Source organism: Nuphar pumila, chromosome 6 (assembly GCF_984573655.1).
Source record: "Nuphar pumila chromosome 6, dmNupPumi1.hap1.1, whole genome shotgun sequence".
Taxonomy (NCBI): Eukaryota; Viridiplantae; Streptophyta; class Magnoliopsida; order Nymphaeales; family Nymphaeaceae; genus Nuphar; species Nuphar pumila.
Genome location: NC_143254.1, coordinates 14,570,368 through 14,589,461, shown reverse-complemented (window position 1 = coordinate 14,589,461; position 19,094 = coordinate 14,570,368). Strand labels below are relative to the sequence as shown.

The following is a 19,094-nucleotide window of genomic DNA, read 5'->3' as shown; positions in this document are numbered from 1 at the left end:
ATCTGCAATCACCCTTGCTCCCATCATCTATAATTGAACTTGATGCCAGAAATCGTTCTTATCTTTCACACTTTAAGGATTTAAACAAACTCCATTAAGAATTCTAAGTTTGGATGGATGTGCCATGCAAGAAGTCTTCAAGGTATTCTCCTTGTATTTCATGTGCTTTAGACTTCAGTTATAAATATACGTTGTGCTTCTATACTGATGCAGAGTAATTAGTTTCTCCTTGCTAATTTGAGTATGGACTTGGTATGGACCATATTAACTTTTGATGTTCTATTGCATCTTTTGTAAATTAAACCCTACAAATGTGATCTCTCTAGTTTATTTAGTAGAGAACTTTTTAGAATTTCTCATTACAAGATGGGTTTTCAAAAGAATCTTAAGAATGGTATATAGTGTACCAAAACTTAGCAATTAAAAAAAAAAACTATTTTTGAGAAACAATTTGATCCAAACCATGTTGTCTAATAAATAAGTGGTGATAAACACATCATTGGATCAGATTAAGTAAAAAAGCATGCAACTAGACTTTTTGAAGTGGTCCACACTGGGTATGTATTCAAACTCGGGAGGATAGACCAATTACTACACTGATACATTCATATTTTTCTGATACAGGAGACCAGGTTTGAACATCTAGAAGAGTTTAGCATTTCGAGTGCCACTCAACGGACTTTGTCTTTTGTGTTTCCAAGAGTGTCCACAAGCAAGCCCTTGCACATCAACGAGTTGTCTGCAAATGGGGATTACTTTGAAGATGATCCCCTACTCCTTCGTATTCAAGTCATGGTAGGTAGCCAAGTGGTTGTCGAGACAAAACGGCAAGTTAATGTGGACCAAACAATTGAAGGAGGTCACCTTATAGCACGCTTTTGGCTCCTTTTTAAAAAGGATGATGAGGTCAATATGAATCTGCGGGATGGAAATGACAGCTGTGGGAAGGCATTGATACAAGTCTTTTTCAGAGATCATGTGTGGTAGACCACTGCTATGGGATGCTAGTATGCAGCTTCAGGCTTTTCAAATAAAGGATTCATTTTTCTCTTCTTTTCTTTTTTTCTCTCTTTTCATTTGGTATTTAGTTCCAGTTTTACATCCCAATTACCATTGTTGGTCTTGCCTCATCTTTTTTGTTGCCTTTGGTTTGCAAGTTACTTTGGAGAAGAAACTATACTTGCCTTTCAAAAAAAGAAACTATACTGCTGGATGGCTTTCTAGTTAACCATACTGGCTTGGTTTGCTCTCTCTCTCTCTCTCTCTCTCTCTCTCTCTCTCTCTCTCGTAGGGCCAGTAAACAAGCAGAATGAACCCAACAGCACTGCTCGGGCTAGGCTCGTCTAGCTCGTGCAAGCAAAGCTGAGTTCAAGTCCAAATACATTCATTTCATCATAGAAAAATGCGTTGTTGCCCAGGAATACCAGTCAATTTCCTTTCCTTTTGACCCTTGTGTTCAAGCTCCTCATTTTTTACTTTATTTTCTTCACTCGCTCTAATGTGTAATGTTGCATTCAGCTGAACCATTTTCCTTCTCTTTTTAGTCCTTGCAATGCATATGTTAAATGTACTCAAGGGCATCAACTACTTGCCCATCTGAAACTTTTCGGCAGCACTCTCTTATCGCTCGATGTAATTGTGGATTCCTTGGTGAAGCAAGGGTGTACTCCACATTTGGCTGGTTCAGCCTTGGGAAAGGAACCATACCATTGTTTTGTACCCAGCATGACTTCAGATTTGTTTCAGGTAATATGTTATTTCAACTATTGATTCCTCTGCTCTTTCATGAATAGTTAGGGCCATCTTGAGATTCTAATACCCCCCTAACCATGCCTATCAAACTGAAAAAATAAAGAAAGAAATATGTATATAATGCCAGTAAGAATAAAAACTGAGGCGGAAGGCGTAGCGTTTCTTAGTGACTGAAAACAAGCCACTGACAGTAAAACCAAACTGAGTTGAGCGTCAACTTCCAAAGTTCTATATGCCCGTGAACAAGTTTCAGCCCATGGCAAATCCTGAGCGTTAATACAGCCTCTTGACCAGCTCCCAGGTCATTATCCTCCACCATTTGCGACAAGGAACATGACCATGACCTTGATCACATGAAATGGCAAAGATTCCAGGAGACTCAAAATTCACTGGCCCAAGAAGTCCCGTGCCATAAAGCAGGAACATAGTTTGGTAATTAACCAAGTATTTCAGATATATTCCAGTATTTTTTAGATACATGATCAGCAATATTGAGTTATTCACCAGACTGTGACAAATCAACCAAGCTGCTGTGCTTCCTGAAATACCCAAGACTGCAGTGTGATTTGGATTTAAAAGATTGTTAAACTCAGGGAAGAAAGCAGACCTTCGATATTATAAATTCAAAGAAAAACCATTCAGCAAATATGACAAGTACAGCAGTCTCGTATGCCAAAGAAATACAACGGATATTATCAAAAGCCACAGCAATGTATGCTGCTTATTTATGTCAACAGAGTGCCACTAACAAACTTCACTACAACTACAACGTCACAAAACATTTGGTTAGGATACTAATCAAGCACTTATTCCTGCACAAGAAAGAGAAAATAAGATTGTCAAATACGTGAATAGAACTAGAAGTCATCTTAGCTAGGATGAAATAATACATGAAGAAAAAATAAATTTAAGATATAACGGCCATAGGCCCATAGAGCATCCTGATTATGGTCAACATAAATCAGTTAAAAACACCACAAAGAAACCACAGAGACAAAAAAGAGCAGCCTTCAGGCACTGACTGACTAGGGAACAAACATAAATATGGAGCATCCACCCTGTCAAATTATGACCATAAGACTTAAGGCACTGTTTGATTTATTTTTATTTACTTTTCAACAATAAACAGAAATCAGGTTCATAAACAAAATCTTGTTTTGGTTTAAAAACAAAACAAGAGCACTGTTTGGATGTAAATCATTTACAAGCAAAGAAAGAGAATAGAGAGAAACTAGGAGGAAAAAAAGGAGGTAGAATACAGGTGGTGGTGGAGGTAGTGGTGGTCATAGTGTATGGTGGTGGTGGATGCAGAAAAGGGTATTGTTGTTGAGAGCTTTCTCCAAAATAAATAAAAACAAAAAGAGGCCCTCCCATCCAAAGTTCCAAACATCAATTTACGTATTTAAAATAAATTAAAAATAAAAGTAGCTTGTTTAAAAACACTAGCATTTAAAAAGTATCTTGAGAACAATAAATCCTACGATATCAGCTTCATTTCATCCATCAGCATCTTATACAATGTGCTCAACCTAAAACATTTCCACTAAAGCATCCTATTTCTTTTCTTTTTCCCTTCTAACAATTTTAAGTAGAGTAGGTATGTGGATTTATAGCTTTCTGCTATCCTAATTCCACTAAAAATCCTATTTTTTTTCTTTTACCTTCTAACAATTTGAAGTAAAGTAGGTATGTGGATTTATAGCTTTCTGTTATCTTAATCAGGGGTGTAAGTTCAAAATCCCATTGGGAGCCACATATCCAGAAAAGGTAAGACAGTAAATTTACAACCTCAGTAGACCAGTACTCATCGCTAGTCTACTTCTATAGGAAAGTTTCATATTATTTAATTATTTAACATGCTAAAACCAGATTCAGTGAAAGCCACACATCTTAGGTATGTCGTATTGACAAATGATATGATAGTAACTCCTAAATTTACTGATTATCCCAGTGAAAGGCTATCTTGTGCCCAACTGTTTATTCCCATAATACCAACACACAACAAGCAAGATCAGAGTAGAACTCATTAGCTGGCAAGATAAAAACATAGTAACACCACAATGAATGAACATCTCCTTTCATTCCTCGATTTTCTTTAAGCTTAACTGTTGCATCACACCAACAAATTCCTTTCCATGGATCACATTTAGGAAAAAAAAGGGCCAAAAGGAAGATTAAGATCCCTTCAAGTGAACCAAAATAGTTTGAAGCAGCTCTTGTTTGTCAATGAGTGACACTAAGGGTACGCTTGGTTGCATCTCATGTGATTTGAAATCACGTGAGATTTAAAAAGTGAATCTCATTTGGACAAACTTTTTTGGCGCAGAACTCCGAAAGCAAGCCTCGTAAATAGTCAGTTGGCACAAACCCCAAAAGTGAGATTTAGAAAGTGGTCTCATGAGATTTTGAAAGTGAATCTCTTTTGAAGAGTATTTTCACTTTTCACCAAAAACACAACCAAACGTACCTTAAAGTTCAATCAAACTTTCAACAACGTCAGACCATACTACAAAATACTGGCAACAACAATGCAGGGTTTAGCATAGACAAACCCCAACTCAACAGAGAAAATCATCCCATCTGTAAAGTATCAGCAATCACTGAAAAGAAACAGGAGATTCAAAACTCAAAATATCTATAGATCGAGAGCAAAGAGTACATGAGACATCATGTAACATAAAAGACAACTTCACCAGAATTGAGCCTAGTTTTTTATAAATGATAAATCAGCTAAAAACTGCACTGTGAGCATGAACAAAACCAGGAAACTTTAGACTTAACTAACATGCAAACAATATCTCTTCATCCTCTCACAGAACGGTATGGATCTAAATTCTGTCAGCACCCAATAACAAGCTTCCTTTTTTACATGTTAAGTCATAAAAACTGAAGGCAAGAAAGTGAATTATTTTGTATTTCTACCTTTGGACACCATCAGGATTAGAACAAAACCAGACTGATAACAAGCCATTGGAAATCCACCACTAAGGATTTTAGGAAAGTGACTGATTTATCTAACCAATACAAGGTTTCAATGTTTCAAGAACTGCTAATCTATTTAAAGATGTCCCAACTCCCAACCAAATCAAGAGGTATAAAAATCAATATTGAGTGTATTATTTCATAGGATTGATTTTTGGCCAAAAGGTACAGGTTCCATAAAAATCTTATTTTTTTTCATCCACAATGAACAAAAAAACAGTGATTAAACTAAAAACTTAATGGACTATTACTATGCTACTGCTTATTCAGAAAATTTGGCTAAACTGAGATGTTAGATTGTGTCCTATAAATGCAATTTCCAAATTACCTATGGGACTGGATAAGTGGGTGTGCTCAAATGCCCTGAAAGAATGCCTTACCTCATCACTCGCTTCTTCGCCATCTTCTTTGGTTTGCTTGAGCCGAGTGGTGCCACCCTCCTTATTAAACGGCAACTTCATTGGTCCAAAGGGTGTGTCCACATCCAGATTCCCCTTCATGGAGTATCCAGTTCCCCTGCCCCTGATCATATCCCAGAGCGCAGATCCAAAGTCCTTTGGCCGGAACACGATTGGAATCTCCACAAGTGTGTTACCATTCTTGTCTATCTTTGTAGTCTTCTCGAGCTCTGCAACTCCAATGCTCACATCAGCAAGCCACATCTCATAGTCAAGCTTGTTGAGCCCCATATCAAAGTCATTCTTGTTCTCTACTTTCAAATGCAGAGTTGCAACAGTTTCTTCAAATGAAAACTTGTCGAATTTAATCTTCTCCAGGTCAACATCAGGCTTGTATGGCACTGGAATCTCACCAGTCTTCTCTAAGGGAATTGTCAATCGGCCAAAAACAGGGACATCAACAATGAGGGAAATCTTCACCCTGTAAGGAATTATGCTTCCAGGCTTGATGTCAATATAAGTCTGTTTGATGTCATCATACAACAGAGAGACAGGTATCTTGATTGTTTCAGAGCCATGGGCATGGATAGTCCCTGCATCAGGGATCAACCCAGAGACAAGCTTCCGTCCATCGCTCTCAACAAGGTAATCAATATCAATCAACGGAATTGGAATGGGGTTCGGATTTGTTACAAGCACATCAACAACAATGTCAGCCTTCTTAAGATTGATGGTGGGGATGTGAATCCCTGCAATATCCGCAGTTGGTTTTCCAAAACCAATGGTTTCTTCAATCTTCTCTCCAACCGTGTGGATGAAATCCTTGACCTTGTCAAAGAAACCACCTTGTTCATCTTTATCTTCCTCCTTTTTGTTATCTTTGACTTTCCTCTCAATGACTTTTGGTTCATCTGACGATGCCATACCTTGCAGGTAGTCATGGTGGTATATAGGTGAGCATCAATATCAAGACCAAAATCGGTTATGTTCTCCAATTAGAAGGAGAAAAAATAATACAAAATTAAACAAAGTATTTAGATGGTGATAAACGGAGTATTAGTATCAAGATCAAAATTGGTTGTGTTGTCCAAAGAATTAGAAGCGAAAAAAAAATGAAGAATATGAGAGAAAGTAATAAAGAACAATGGGTGACAAACAATTGCAGCCCATTGCACTGATGCAGGACATAAGTCCATTTTAGACTCTCATGGAAGATTCGGGGATTCGAGCTGCTCAATATTATGATCCATAGAGCTACCAAAGTCACCAAAGGTAAGAAAAGAAAGAGAAGTCATAAGACTGCAATGGCCACAGATGGTTTCTGTTGAGTCACAGCAATTGGCAGCTATTTTACTGAATCAGATCATAGATTTATAGCAGATTATAACTGAAGGTTACGTAAAACAGGACACCAACTGCTGTGATCCCACAAGCCAACATGAATAAATGAATCAAGCCAAAGCCAAATTCGAGTGGCCTCATGGTAGTTTGCAGCTCCATGAACTGAATCAGGTCACACATCCATTGCAAACTCAAATCGAAGATTCAGGTCCATATCACAAATCTCTCTGAAAAAACAAAACACGAGAAACTATCCAATTTCGTAGCAACTTTGGCGCCATAAAAACAATTTCTGCATTATTTTCACAGTATCCATACTCATTTATATTTTCCTATGCGGTTCTTACGCTTTTCACATGTTATCCATGTCAATAATCCCAAATGTTTTCCCAAGAAAAACTCGATTTTGCCAAGTTGTCGCGAGATTTTTGCCGAGATTTTCGGGGAACAAGATTTCTGTCATTGAATTTAAGGAAATGAGCTGCTAAGAGCGGCGATCCACACAGGGACCATGATCAAGAGCAACTCCCATTGTTGCACTGAATCAGATCATGGGTGGTTGTGGGTTGACTCCCTGCAGTTGGCAGTCCATTGCACTTAGTATCAGGCCATAGATCCGCATTGCAGTTGAAGATTCATGTAAATGGGGAGCAAGCTGCTTTGATCTACGCAGCCATCATAGCCAAAAAGAACAACCCCATAAAAGACCCAAGAGAAAAATAAGCGTCAGATAGGAACTGATCCGACCACCATGCACCAACTTGTCCAGAAAAAATGGGATAAACCAGTATCTCACATTACGGGTAAAGAACTGCAGTATCACCACTCATCCCAAACAAAAGGATATATATATATATATATATATATATATATATATATATAGAGAGAGAGAGAGAGAGAGAGAGAGAGAGAGAGAGAGAGAGAGAGAGAGAGAGAGAGAGAGTTACCTTGATCGTGTGAGGGGCGTAGGGATGAGACTCAGATACCAGAAGACGAGGAGAATGGTCTAAATTTCTCAGAGAGGAGCAATTGCTGCAGCAGATCAGATGGGTTGATCTTAAAGGGGGAGGGAATGGGCGCTCGCACGTCCCTTGAATGTTTAAGAAGTCAAAATGTATGTCAGATCTTTCATTTCCACTTTTATTAATTACAAAAATTTTATTTAGGTCCAATTATTTTCCATATTTTGAAAAGAGGGATTCACATCTTTGAATTTCTTGATGTTGTGTTGTTTTTTTAACTGCCACAACATATACTTATTCCTACCATTGGCCATTAACTCAGATTAAGTGACATTTAAATTGAGTTAAATGATAACAATAATAATACCATCAAATGAGTAAAATATGTAACTTTTTTTCCATGATGGTAAATAAGTATTTTTCAATTTCGAATGCGATATGGAAAACCCAAAAGAAGCTCCTTCCTTTGGAAGTTAAGGTGATGTTTCTGTTTGGCAGTTATCAGGAAACCTGTGGTCCTATCAAAAAATTAAGAAAACTGAAGTCTTGTCTTGAAATTAGGGCCGAAAGGTGGCCACCTTAAATAGAGTTTTTTCCTTCCATATTTTACTTTAGACCCTTTTCATTTTCTCAAAGACAGAAAACGCTTGCACTTCTTAGTCTACCTTTTTTCAGGTTTTTAGTTCTGTTTGGAAACTGATAGGTGGGAACGACAGTCACTGCATTTGACAAAACCTAGTCGAACTACCCTTTGTTCCATAACAGAGCTGGGCAATTAGGGCTCCCTCCTTTTTAGATAGGAGGCGTTTGGAAGCAAGACAATTTCTTATAGTAAAAGAAAATTTTGCTTATGAAAAGTTTTGATAAGATAAATTTTTTAAATGAAAAATGTTTACTTGTTTGTGTAACACGAGAAAAATTAAATGAAAAATGTGAGAGAGACATTAAAAAGTGGGGGTTTCAATTATTGACAACAATTTTGTGAAGAGAAAGATTGACTTACTCAGATTCATAAAATACTTTTTGAAAGATATGAGAATGCTGTTTGCAAGTCTTGACCGCCCTTTACTAGAAGAAAAGGTAAAGCTCTGAAAGGTCTACGCCGACCACTCCACATAAATGCCTATGTGAAAAAACGATACCCTGAGGAGAGAGATGGGGATCCTCTCTCTCTCTCTCTCTGCCGGACGGACGTGGATGGATAATGGGATAAGAACCAACAAAATATAAGGATGGTTGGCCAAGGGGGCGAGAGTTTTTTGTTTTTGCAGATTTTCATACCAATACCTGCTGTTTTACCCTTAATTCCTGGCAAGGTACCAAGTTTCTTACCATTTGATTTGCTTGATTGATTCATATATATATATATATATATATATATATATATATATATATATATATATATATATATATATATATATATATATATATATAAGTTAAATATCTAAACAGTTATGAATTGAGATTTTTATAATTTTTTATTTTATTTTATTGTATTAATGCGATTTAGATATATGGTTTTAAAGAAATAAACTCTTGTATCATCCTATTGAGATGTATAAGGATCTTTCAAGGCTTGAAAATCAATCCCTTAAATTTTTTATAAATATGTAAGCATAAAAAGTAGTATTTTTTTATTCGATTATGATGATTCAATTGTAGATTTCAAGCAAAATGAACTACGCCGAATGCTTCTTCAAGGTTAAATTTGCAAAAAAAACTATAAAAACCTCGGTTTATACCAGCTTACATATGTTGTTAGTTTATATATTTAAGTTTTTCTATCTATATATATAAAGGCACCAACGGAGGGCTTCACCTGATTGGTACTAGCTTTTAGTGCACGTCTCCCTGTGGTGGGATGGTGCAGGTTCAAAACCCAGTGGTATGTTGAATAATAACTGGTGGGGGTCGGTCTAACCTCGGCTTGCCTTTCAAAAAAAAAGTGTATATAATGGAACACAGAGCAGCAATTAAAATGGAGTATCAGTGTAGCATAGATAGGAACCTCAACCACCTCCTCATGAAACCGTTCCCATTAAGGTGAAGGACTCTGAGTACCGTTCCCCCCCTGTCCACTGAAAAGAGGTTCTCATTGGGATGAATATAGTCTTAATCATGGCATATCTGTAATTAGATCCATCTTCTTAGATGGCCATGGCTGTTGAGATTGGATCATTGAGTCTAATTAAACATTTGGATATATGCCTGGTCATTACCTTTTATACGAAACCAAACCAAGTGAGTGCCTACAATATGGACACAACCTACGTTTTTATTCGAGTGTGAAAAAGGAAATGACACGGTTCCATCTTAAGTTAGACCCGAATTTAAATCTAGATTAAAGAAGCCTAATATACATCAAGTGTGCCCGTCCATTTTACCAACCAACTTAGAAAAGCCTAATGTGCATCAAGTGGGCTTTGCCTTCTTAAAAATTTCAAGGTAGGGGGATGCATGGCTTAAGCTGATTCTCCATGTCAAAGGTCAAGATTGATAGCCCCAAGAGGGGTTGGCATAGTGGGGTGGAGACTTGGCTGCTAAATGGGCAATCAAGGTTCCATTATCATGGGGGTCGCTCCTCTGTGCAAGCCAACACATAGCATAGGCCCTCAGGGCAGGGCTCCTATAGCCTCGGAGTTTTATGCTTTCGGCGCGATGACTGTAGGTATGATAGGCTGAGCCCGCACGATCAGGTCTTCGAGCCGGGTGTGGTTTATTTGGATTATAAATAAAAACAAAAGTCAGGATTGATATATGATAGTGCTAGATTTGGGTTAGGTTGGGCCCGGTTTGGTTAAACTTGAGGCTAGCCCAACAACGACTTGAACCAAGTTGGGTTCGGTTGAGATTAATCTTGTCTTGCAAACCAAGACCCCAAACTGGACCCAGTTGGGTTTGGCCGTTTAATTAATATATTATTTCCTCATAAAATGCGTACCAATAAGCTCATGCAAACGAACTCATAAATATTAGAAGAAAATTCAAATCTTTGATCAGGTTGGGCTGGTGTCACCCAAACCCGTAACAAACCTGAAATTTGAATGGGTCCATAATTTGAATCCTTGAATCATATTGGACCCAGAACCGTAACAATCTTTCTGTACATGAATATGCAATAACTGGGTGCTGAGATCCAACCCCAAACCAGTATCCTAACTGGATAATGTAAACAACGCAACAAAGGTTGTAGGATCCACAAAAAGATTGGAAATGCCTTACCTGCACTGGAATGCCAAATAATCGGATCAGATCCACCCAAAGAAGATCATACCCTATTGAGAACCCTGTCACTGTGGCCCAAGACCATACTGGATCGGACCGGGTCAGGCCATAATCTTTGTATTGAGGAGGTCCATAAGAAAGTAGAGGACATCAATGTAATATTTTGGAATCTGAAGCATAAAAGCGTAATTTGGTACAGTTTACGTTGGCTGGTCAGTTTCATAGTTGCACTTCTGTACGTAGGAGTCCAGCTCACGCGAGGACCGAGCGAGGAGCCGGCACGTGACAGCTGTAGTACAATTAAATGACCTACCTATTAACATAAAATATCAATAACGCCACTACATGGGAAAGAAAATTTTCCCACCAATTGCTAGCTTCTTAAGACCCATGCAACCTAGCACACTTGACCGGGTCATAAGTCCTAAGCTCGAGATAAGAAGGTTCCACTGGGCTCGTCTCAGTCCTACCAAACCACTTGATCCCTTGTCAGGCTCTAGAAATCTGAAAACCGACCAAACTTAGTTGATGTCGCAAGTTAGCTGAAGTGCAGAGAAAATCGGTCAACTCAAGTTGCCATTAGTATCACCAACTTGGTTCATCGCACTTTGATCAATTCAATTGATTCTTACAGCCGGTACACATAAAACCAACCACGTATATTGAGTGAGTAAAATGTTGGTCCAAGTTAGTCCATTCCTAGTTCTAACCAAGTTAAGCGCTTAATATCAACAATCACATTCATAACATGTTTCGGTGAATCACAGGTGAAGAGAGCGGTTTGATCCCCATGATCACCAAAGTTCAAACCATTCGAGCTGAGTCAAAGTCAACTTTCCATCATCCCCATCTTTGCAAGTGTGGACCACTACTCCTTGGATCAAGCCCCAAGAGGCTAGTAGACCAGGCAACGAGGAGCACCAAGCAAAGCTCGAGTAGTGGCAAAACTGATATTTTGGGTAAAAGTAGGGGAATTTATGAAGCTCTCACATGAACAAATGTGGGAACGAAATCTGAGGAGGAAGAGGGGAGTTTCGCGGGCAATCGTGATTTGGGACACGGCGGGACGTCGGAATTCCGTTTCCCGGCACCGTCTTCTCGTTCTCGTGCGGATCTCCAAACTCAACCTAATAAGGGAAAATCGAGGCGTTTCGATTTTGAGGTTTCATGGGGTTCGCGATCTCCGGGCGCGAAATCGGGATCTCGTTCGTGATCTTGGACGCCGGGGTGGATGGGCACATTTGGCAGTGGGCTGCTAGGGTTGAAGGGGAGGAGCGAGGGATGTGATGGTGAGCGTTTGGGGTGGAGAGGAGGACGGATTCTCTGCGGCAACTCGTTTGGCGGATCTTCTTCTTCTTCTTGATTTTGTTCGTGTTCGCATGGTGGTGGTGTTTGGCTCTGCGAGATGTCTCGGCAGGCCACTCCCGCACAGTTTCACAACAAATCGAAGACTCTCAATGACAAATATGTGAGGAAGATCTCTCTCTCTCTCTCTCTCTCTTTTAGGGGGATGCATGCGTGGAAATTGGAAATTAGGGTTTGTGAGGAAGAATTTTGTTGAATTTTCCTGTTTTTTCTTTGAATTATGGGGAAAGGAAGGTTTTTTCGAAGTTCCGGATCACTCGTTCGGAACGGTTGGCTGGTGTTTGGTAGTCAGGGTTTAGGAATGTTGCGGAACTCTCGAAAAAGATAGTGATCTATTGCGGAAACGAAGATTTTTGGGGTGCTTTGATCCCTCTTTCTGAGTGTCTGACTGGTGTTTCATATTTATAGTAGCTGTTTAGGATTCGAGTTTTGTTATTCACAATGTGGCTGGATTCATGGGAAAGCTGATGATATTCTTTGTGGAATGGAAGATTTTCTAAGTTCTTCGATCCCTCTACTTGGATGCGTGGCTGGTGTTTGATAGTCGGGGTTTCGAATTTGAGTTTTCTTCTTCCTAAGGTCACTGAATCATTAAAAAGAACTATAATAGTCTCTTTAGGGAAAGGAAGAATTTTGAAGTTCTCCTGTTCTCTGAACTTTGGTGATCAGGGTTTAGGATTGAGTTCTGTTCTTCATAATATCGCTGAATTCAAGAAAAAAATAATGCTCTCTCTCTCTCTCTGTGCATTTTGGAGAACTTCATTTTTGATGACTTGTTTTTTGGAATTGGTTTGAAATAGATGCTTGGAGATGAAATCGGCAAGGGAGCGTACGGACGCGTCTATAAGGGACTGGATTTGGAGAACGGGAACTATGTTGCCATCAAACAAGTTTCTCTGGAAAACATTCCCCAGGAAGACCTTAACATCATCATGGTCGGTTCCTCTTAACTTAATACTTTACGCATTAAACTTGTGATGCGCATTCTATCGTTTGCTCATTGAGTTCTATAGTGTTAATGCTAAACAAGTCAGCCACATTAAAGCCATTTTTAGGTTTTAGATGCGTGTGTGGTTTCTTAGCTGCAAAATGCAAATGCTCTGCTGAAAAAAAGGAAAAAAACCCATGTCTAATTTGTTTATTTTCTAATAATTTGGTTTTCCCTCTCCCACTCCACTGCTAAATATACCAATTGCTCATTTTATTTCTTAAAATGTTAAGAAAAGCATGTCTAATCACAAGAAACAGTTTGTGTTGTGTATGAAACTCTTCTAGAGTTTAACTTAGAATCAATATAATTAATATGTGTTCTTATGAAGAGTATTTTCCTGGATTCCTCAAGTAAATTCATAACGTTTGGCAAATGTCAAACAGCTATATTTAGTGTCCTTCATCGAAACATCCTCCTAGGTTTTTCTAATACCTGTATGCCAGTTATCTGAATGGAAGCGGCATTGGCCTTTTGTGGATGGAAAGTTTTAAGCCTCTTTAACATTTGTCTGTTTGGCTTTGTGTGACTGCAAATCTTACATGGTTTTGTTTTTCTACTGTCATGATTCGTGGTGATGGTGGCTGTGATTGATGTGCTTCAGCAAGAGATTGATCTACTTAAGGTTTGTCCCACACTTTTCAGATGATAATTGCTGCTTGCAGCAGGAAATGTAATCAAATGTTTTCTTTTGAGATCTAATTTAATGATAGTACATTTTGGTGGCAGAATCTGAACCATAAAAATATTGTGAAGTATCTTGGATCTTTCAAGACAAAGACCCACCTCTATATTATTCTTGAGTAAGTATCTTTGCCATAGTCAATTAGTGTGAACTTAATAGAAGTATATGTCATATGTTATTTGCTTTTCCGATTCTCTTCCAAAATAGTATTTTTATGCTTTTGGGAGTTCACAAGGACTTTGGTTATAATTATGAACATTCTTTCACTTTCACTAGTATAGTAGTATATCAATTGATACTTTTCTATTTTCATAGATATGTAGAAAATGGCTCACTTGCTAGCATTGTTAAGCCGAATAAATTTGGACCATTCCCAGAATCTCTGGTGGCTGTTTACATAGCTCAGGTTTGTACAGGATTTAGTGGCTTTTATGCCTCCTTTTTTTATTTCTTTTTTTTCTCTTCCTCACTTTTCAATAATTACACCAAACAGGTATTGGAAGGCTTGGTATACCTTCATGAACAAGGGGTTATTCATCGGGATATCAAGGGTGCAAATATATTAACAACAAAAGAGGTAACCTTGAAATATGAGATGTCATCTGTTTCTTTTGATACTATTTATGAGTCAATTCCCTCTTGAATTTCATTTTATCTACTTAAATGGTACTTGCTTCCTGATACTCATGTTACTTGATATTGGTGTCATTGTTGTAAAAGCATATTCAAATTTCAATAATTATAATTGTTAAGGTTCCTACACTTGTTGTCGATATATAGAGAGATTCTATGGTTATTCCTCTTGGGAGGATGATTTGCACTCCTGAATGCAGATCCTGTGTTTTAATTATTGATACATGTTTCCAACTAGATGACGTGATGTGTGTGTGTGTGTGTGTGTGTGTGTGTGTGTGTGTGTGTGTGTGTGTGTGTGTGTGTGTGTTCATCAATGGGGCTATTTTACAGTACTATATAGAGTAGGAATATTGTAAGCAATGAAGGAGGGCCCATGATGTATATTTAAACATAAAAAAATGAAACTAGTCAATATTGTATCTGTTCTTCACGTGATGGATGCATGTAAAGCTTTAACCTTATAAAATCGTCTACATGATAGTCAAGAAATCAAATGCATTTGTTGATATCTCTATACAAGCCAACATGCCCAACAACAAGCAAAACAAGAGTTAATTAAGTTTTAATGCTTACAAAATGGATGCACATACAGTTTGCAGCAAAACCCATAAATTCCTTTTTCCATTGATTTGAAGCTTCAAATCGTGTTATTCATGTTCACTTATTCAAGAAAATAAGCTACGTTGATATTCAAGTCACAGCTTTCAACAAATATGTTCTCACTATGGTTGTTCCCATAACAGGTCCCTTACCAATAATTCCTTCACTTGTCACTGAAACTTCAATAATGTAGCTGTATCGGTATCTTATCATTATTTACCATGTCATGTTCAGTGTCATTCTTATTTTTTATGAAACTTGTATGAGCTACTGAAATTTCTTACATGTCAGCTGAAGCACCTTCAGGTTTCAACAACTCCATTGTTTCTGGTGATTTCTTGTCACCATAGCCCTACTTACCTGGGCACTGATATTGGTGTTGGTGTTGGACACTGGTACAGAATATCCGATACATCGAGCTTTAAAAAATTTGATATGTGAACACAACTATATAAATGTATGTATGTACATGGGAAACTATAGTGGTTTAAACCACAATACCACATGGTGGTGCACACTTTTGTTTGCATGGATTTAGCCACCAAATGGTAGATCTAACTGTAAAGATGTCTTTAATATGGTTTATATACTATATTAGTAGGTTTAATCATTATCCAATCTATAATAAGTTAATAACTAATAAGATACACTTTCCAAGCTGGTGAAAATTTGATGGCTTGCAATCCATGAAGATGAGGAATGAGGATGGTCTAACAATGACCCAAAGCACCATGTTGGAGTCAACTTTGACATGTGAAAATAGTAAATAGAACATGCTCAACATGATCGAAAAGGTAGTTTTTGTTTTTATAGATTAGATCTACGTAAATCAAGAATCCACTACCTCTAGTTATGGTAGTTCAGTACCACAAAATATTGACTCATTATTTCTGGTTATCACTATGTTATCAACATACAATAGAATGACGGTAGCCTCCAGAAACACTAAAGAATAGTCAACATTTCTACATATGCAACAATGAGATCTTAGAACTTTGCAGAAGCTGTCAAACCAAGCTCTCAAGTCTTGTTTTAGTCCAAAAATGGCCTTCTTAAATTGTAAGACTTTGAATTCGAGTTTCCTTCAACATAGCTCTGGGGTTGCTTCATATACACTTCTTTCTTGTGGTCGTTCCCATTGTCACATTGGAACTGAATATCATGCTCCTGAGTGTAGCTCTTTTGGAACCAATGTGGTCTTGATCGATTAATAATTGACTTGTCTCCCTGGATAATGTATTTAGTTTTCCAATCTAGCTTTAAAATGATGTTGATGCCCATCAACCCAAAGTGGTGATTTTTCTGTGGCAAAATCCTAATTGTTGCCACTGTCTTGCAAATCACATAACTAGATGAGTGATCTTGCCCTTTTCTATAAACTTTAAAGTTGAGTAATACATTAAACTGCACATCATCAACTAGCTTGAGGCAAAATGTGATGCACCGGATCATAAACTAGGTTCTTCCACTTAAGTCATGCACAATCACTGTTAATGTGAGAATGCAGTGAAACTCGAATTTGGGTTATTACTACTCTATGAAAAGGTTTCCCAAGAAATCCATTGTCTATTTTTTACTGATTGTTGTCCAAAATTGAAATATAATATTAGCATTTCTTTTATGTCTAATTTTTGGGCTACAATTATTTATCTTATTGGATCCATGCCTTGCAGAATATGATTAGGTATTTTTTCTGGTCTTCTTCATGGGATTGAAATTTCTTTTGGTGGCTTGTGTAGCATGTCTTATTTGCAACACAGTAAATCGGCAAGAATCAATGTTTTGATGTTTTAAGCTGGTCATGATAATAGCGTTGGACTCAATATCTCCATATGTATCCTGGACCAATATATGTATCTAATGAATTGATTATGTCACAGATATGAATTTGGTTCACAGTCTGACATGCCAAAGTTCTGTTCTTTTGTATGTTTTTCCATAATTCAGGAGGTTATCAAAGCCTATATGTAATATTGAACTGATGTAATACTGCTTAACCTAAAATGCACTGATTACATTCAGAAAACATGTAAATAAAATTGCTACAATTAGCAAATCTCCTGCCATCCTTCTGTTCCCTTGTATCCATCTTATTTTGAGTCAATTTTTAATTCCTTGCCTTCAATTTTCAGATGTTCTGCATACTCCATTTTGTTTGTCGTTCAATTAGATCCTAGCATAAGAAAATGCTGCTTTGTTTATGTGGTGTTGTCCATATTGATTGTTTGCTATTACTTTGCTTATTAATTGAGTTTTCAACTTTGTATTCATGTATATGTACAATATCTTTGATGTTCATATATCTGCAGGGTCTAGTTAAACTTGCTGATTTTGGGGTGGCAACAAAACTCACTGAAGCAGATGTTAACACACACTCAGTTGTTGGAACTCCTTACTGGATGGCCCCTGAGGTACATCTCCTTCAGTATTGGAATTTGACACAAAATAGGTTCTCAGTTGTGGACAAGTTAATATCTTTGTTTCATTAATATAAGAACTAATTTTCATATGCTTAGTTGGCATAATTGCATAGTCAACAGCAGACAGATCCGTACTGGATTTTGGAATAGATAATAGACCTGATCTGGTGCATGGTTTGTGGTTCCTTATGGGATAAGTTCTTTGGCACTTGTCAACCGGTTGAGGAACATTTGAACTGCCCACCATTGTATTAATGGTGCTTATGTGTGTGTGTGTCTCTAGAGAGAGAGAGAGAGATTAGTTCCTCTTGACATTTTTTTAAACTAACTTTAAAGATGTGATCTACATGGTCTGTTTAGTAGAAATAGGCCTTTGGATCATTTGATTATGACATGTAAATAGGTTTTTATAAGGCTTAAAAATCGACGATTCGGAATTCATAAATATAAAATCATATTTTTTTATCGAAAAAATATGAATCAATAGTCGATTCCTAGCAAATGCAATATGCTAAACCAGAGTTACCGGAAGCGCCTAGGTAAAAGGGGAAGCGCGAAACATCGCGCTTCCGAAGCATGCGGGGAAGCACCACTTTTAAATGGGAAGCACACTTCCCTTTAATGGGAAGCACATTTCCTTTTAATGGGAAGCACACTTCCCCCACGCTTGCCCCTCGCTTCCCCAATTTTTTTCAATTTTTTTGTATTTTTGTATTTTTATTTTTTTCGCTTCCCCTTCGCTTCCTAGGTCGCTTCTGCTTCGCTTCCTAGGTCGCTTCCGAGACGATTCCCGACTCGCTCCTAAGTGGTCCCACACTTCCCGCTTCCTAAAATTTTGAAAGTGCCTCGCTTCACGCTCCCGCTTCCTCAACTGGCAACCATGTGCTAAACACATCTGTGAGGTCAGATTTGCCAAACATGGCTTGCAACATAAGAAATCAACACTGTCCACACCGTATGGACGGTTAGGAGGATTGCCTATATATATAAAACTATAATTACTATTACAGTGAGAATGAGTCACCCTATGTAATGAGTCTAGTAGATTACAAGTTCATATCCTTTCGACTTAATGCATCCACAGGTGATAAGCATCTTTGCTGTGAGTATAGCCTACACTTTCTGTACTATGAGCATAGCCTAACAGTGAGTTTCATCTACGCGAAGCAAGCCCGCATGACACATTTATAGCCTATCCTGCTGCTTCACAAGCTGGAACTGGCTTTTGGCTGTATTGTTCAGGCGGTGACATCTCTTTCTCCTCCCTTACCACACTTCCCCAATAGCCGATTTGTTAAGATCCTGTCGGCCTAAAAAGTGAGGTGACAGTCTTAGTTAAGCAAGCAGCTCCTCAAACTGCACTACAACCAGCACAAGTTAACTGTGAAGATCCATAGATGATGCTAGACTCAGATAGAGGCCCTTTTTGGTTTCTTCAAGACTGAGCCACTTATAGGAACAAATCTAATTTCAATATTGATGTATATGTAAATATTATGAACTTATTGTTGATCTCTAATTGCCAAGCCAATTTTTTTATTGTCAATTGTTGCTAGGCTAGTTTGAGGGTGATGCCAGATCCATATGTAAAGGAGCTGGAAAGGTAGATAGGACTTAGAATAATTGTTAGCATTGACTAATCATAAGATCTTTTTGCCACAAAGTTTGGGTGCAGAGGTTGCTCCCTTTTGAGGTTCCTCTGAAGGAGTTGGGGAATTTGGTTAGTATGTTGATGATAAG

The 19,094-nt window shown here is 37.9% G+C and overlaps 2 protein-coding genes across 4 annotated transcripts in view; one reads left to right on the top strand and one right to left on the bottom strand.

Moving 5' to 3' along the window:
- Positions 1-2,297: 2,297 nt before the first annotated feature.
- Positions 2,298-7,559, bottom strand: LOC149834055 (desiccation-related protein At2g46140-like). Of its 3 annotated transcripts, XR_016432745.1 has the most exons (4): positions 7,421-7,559; positions 5,115-6,058; positions 4,220-4,352; positions 2,298-2,564 (listed from the first exon to the last, which is right to left on the bottom strand). XR_016432745.1 is itself a non-coding variant. In XM_090011195.1 (3 exons), the coding sequence occupies exons 2-3, from the start codon at positions 6,054-6,056 to the stop codon at positions 2,551-2,553; spliced, it is 1,008 nt and encodes a 335-aa protein (XP_089867321.1). In that variant the 5' UTR covers positions 6,057-6,058; positions 7,421-7,559; the 3' UTR covers positions 2,298-2,550. The 3 variants fall into 3 exon arrangements, 2 of the variants coding, with proteins under 2 accessions (XP_089867321.1, XP_089867322.1); XM_090011195.1 differs by lacking the exon at positions 4,220-4,352 and having other exon boundaries at positions 5,063-6,058; XM_090011196.1 differs by lacking the exon at positions 4,220-4,352.
- Positions 7,560-11,677: 4,118 nt separating this feature from the next.
- The window catches only part of LOC149834054 (MAP3K epsilon protein kinase 1-like), a 45,466-nt gene continuing 38,049 nt past the window's right edge, over positions 11,678-19,094 (top strand). The window contains exons 1-7 of the mRNA XM_090011194.1: positions 11,678-12,128; positions 12,826-12,960; positions 13,618-13,638; positions 13,743-13,816; positions 14,014-14,104; positions 14,192-14,275; positions 17,244-17,345. Of these exons, the coding sequence (XP_089867320.1) occupies positions 12,066-12,128; positions 12,826-12,960; positions 13,618-13,638; positions 13,743-13,816; positions 14,014-14,104; positions 14,192-14,275; positions 17,244-17,345 (570 nt within the window). The 5' untranslated portion in view covers positions 11,678-12,065. The remainder of the gene's footprint in view (positions 12,129-12,825; positions 12,961-13,617; positions 13,639-13,742; positions 13,817-14,013; positions 14,105-14,191; positions 14,276-17,243; positions 17,346-19,094) is intronic.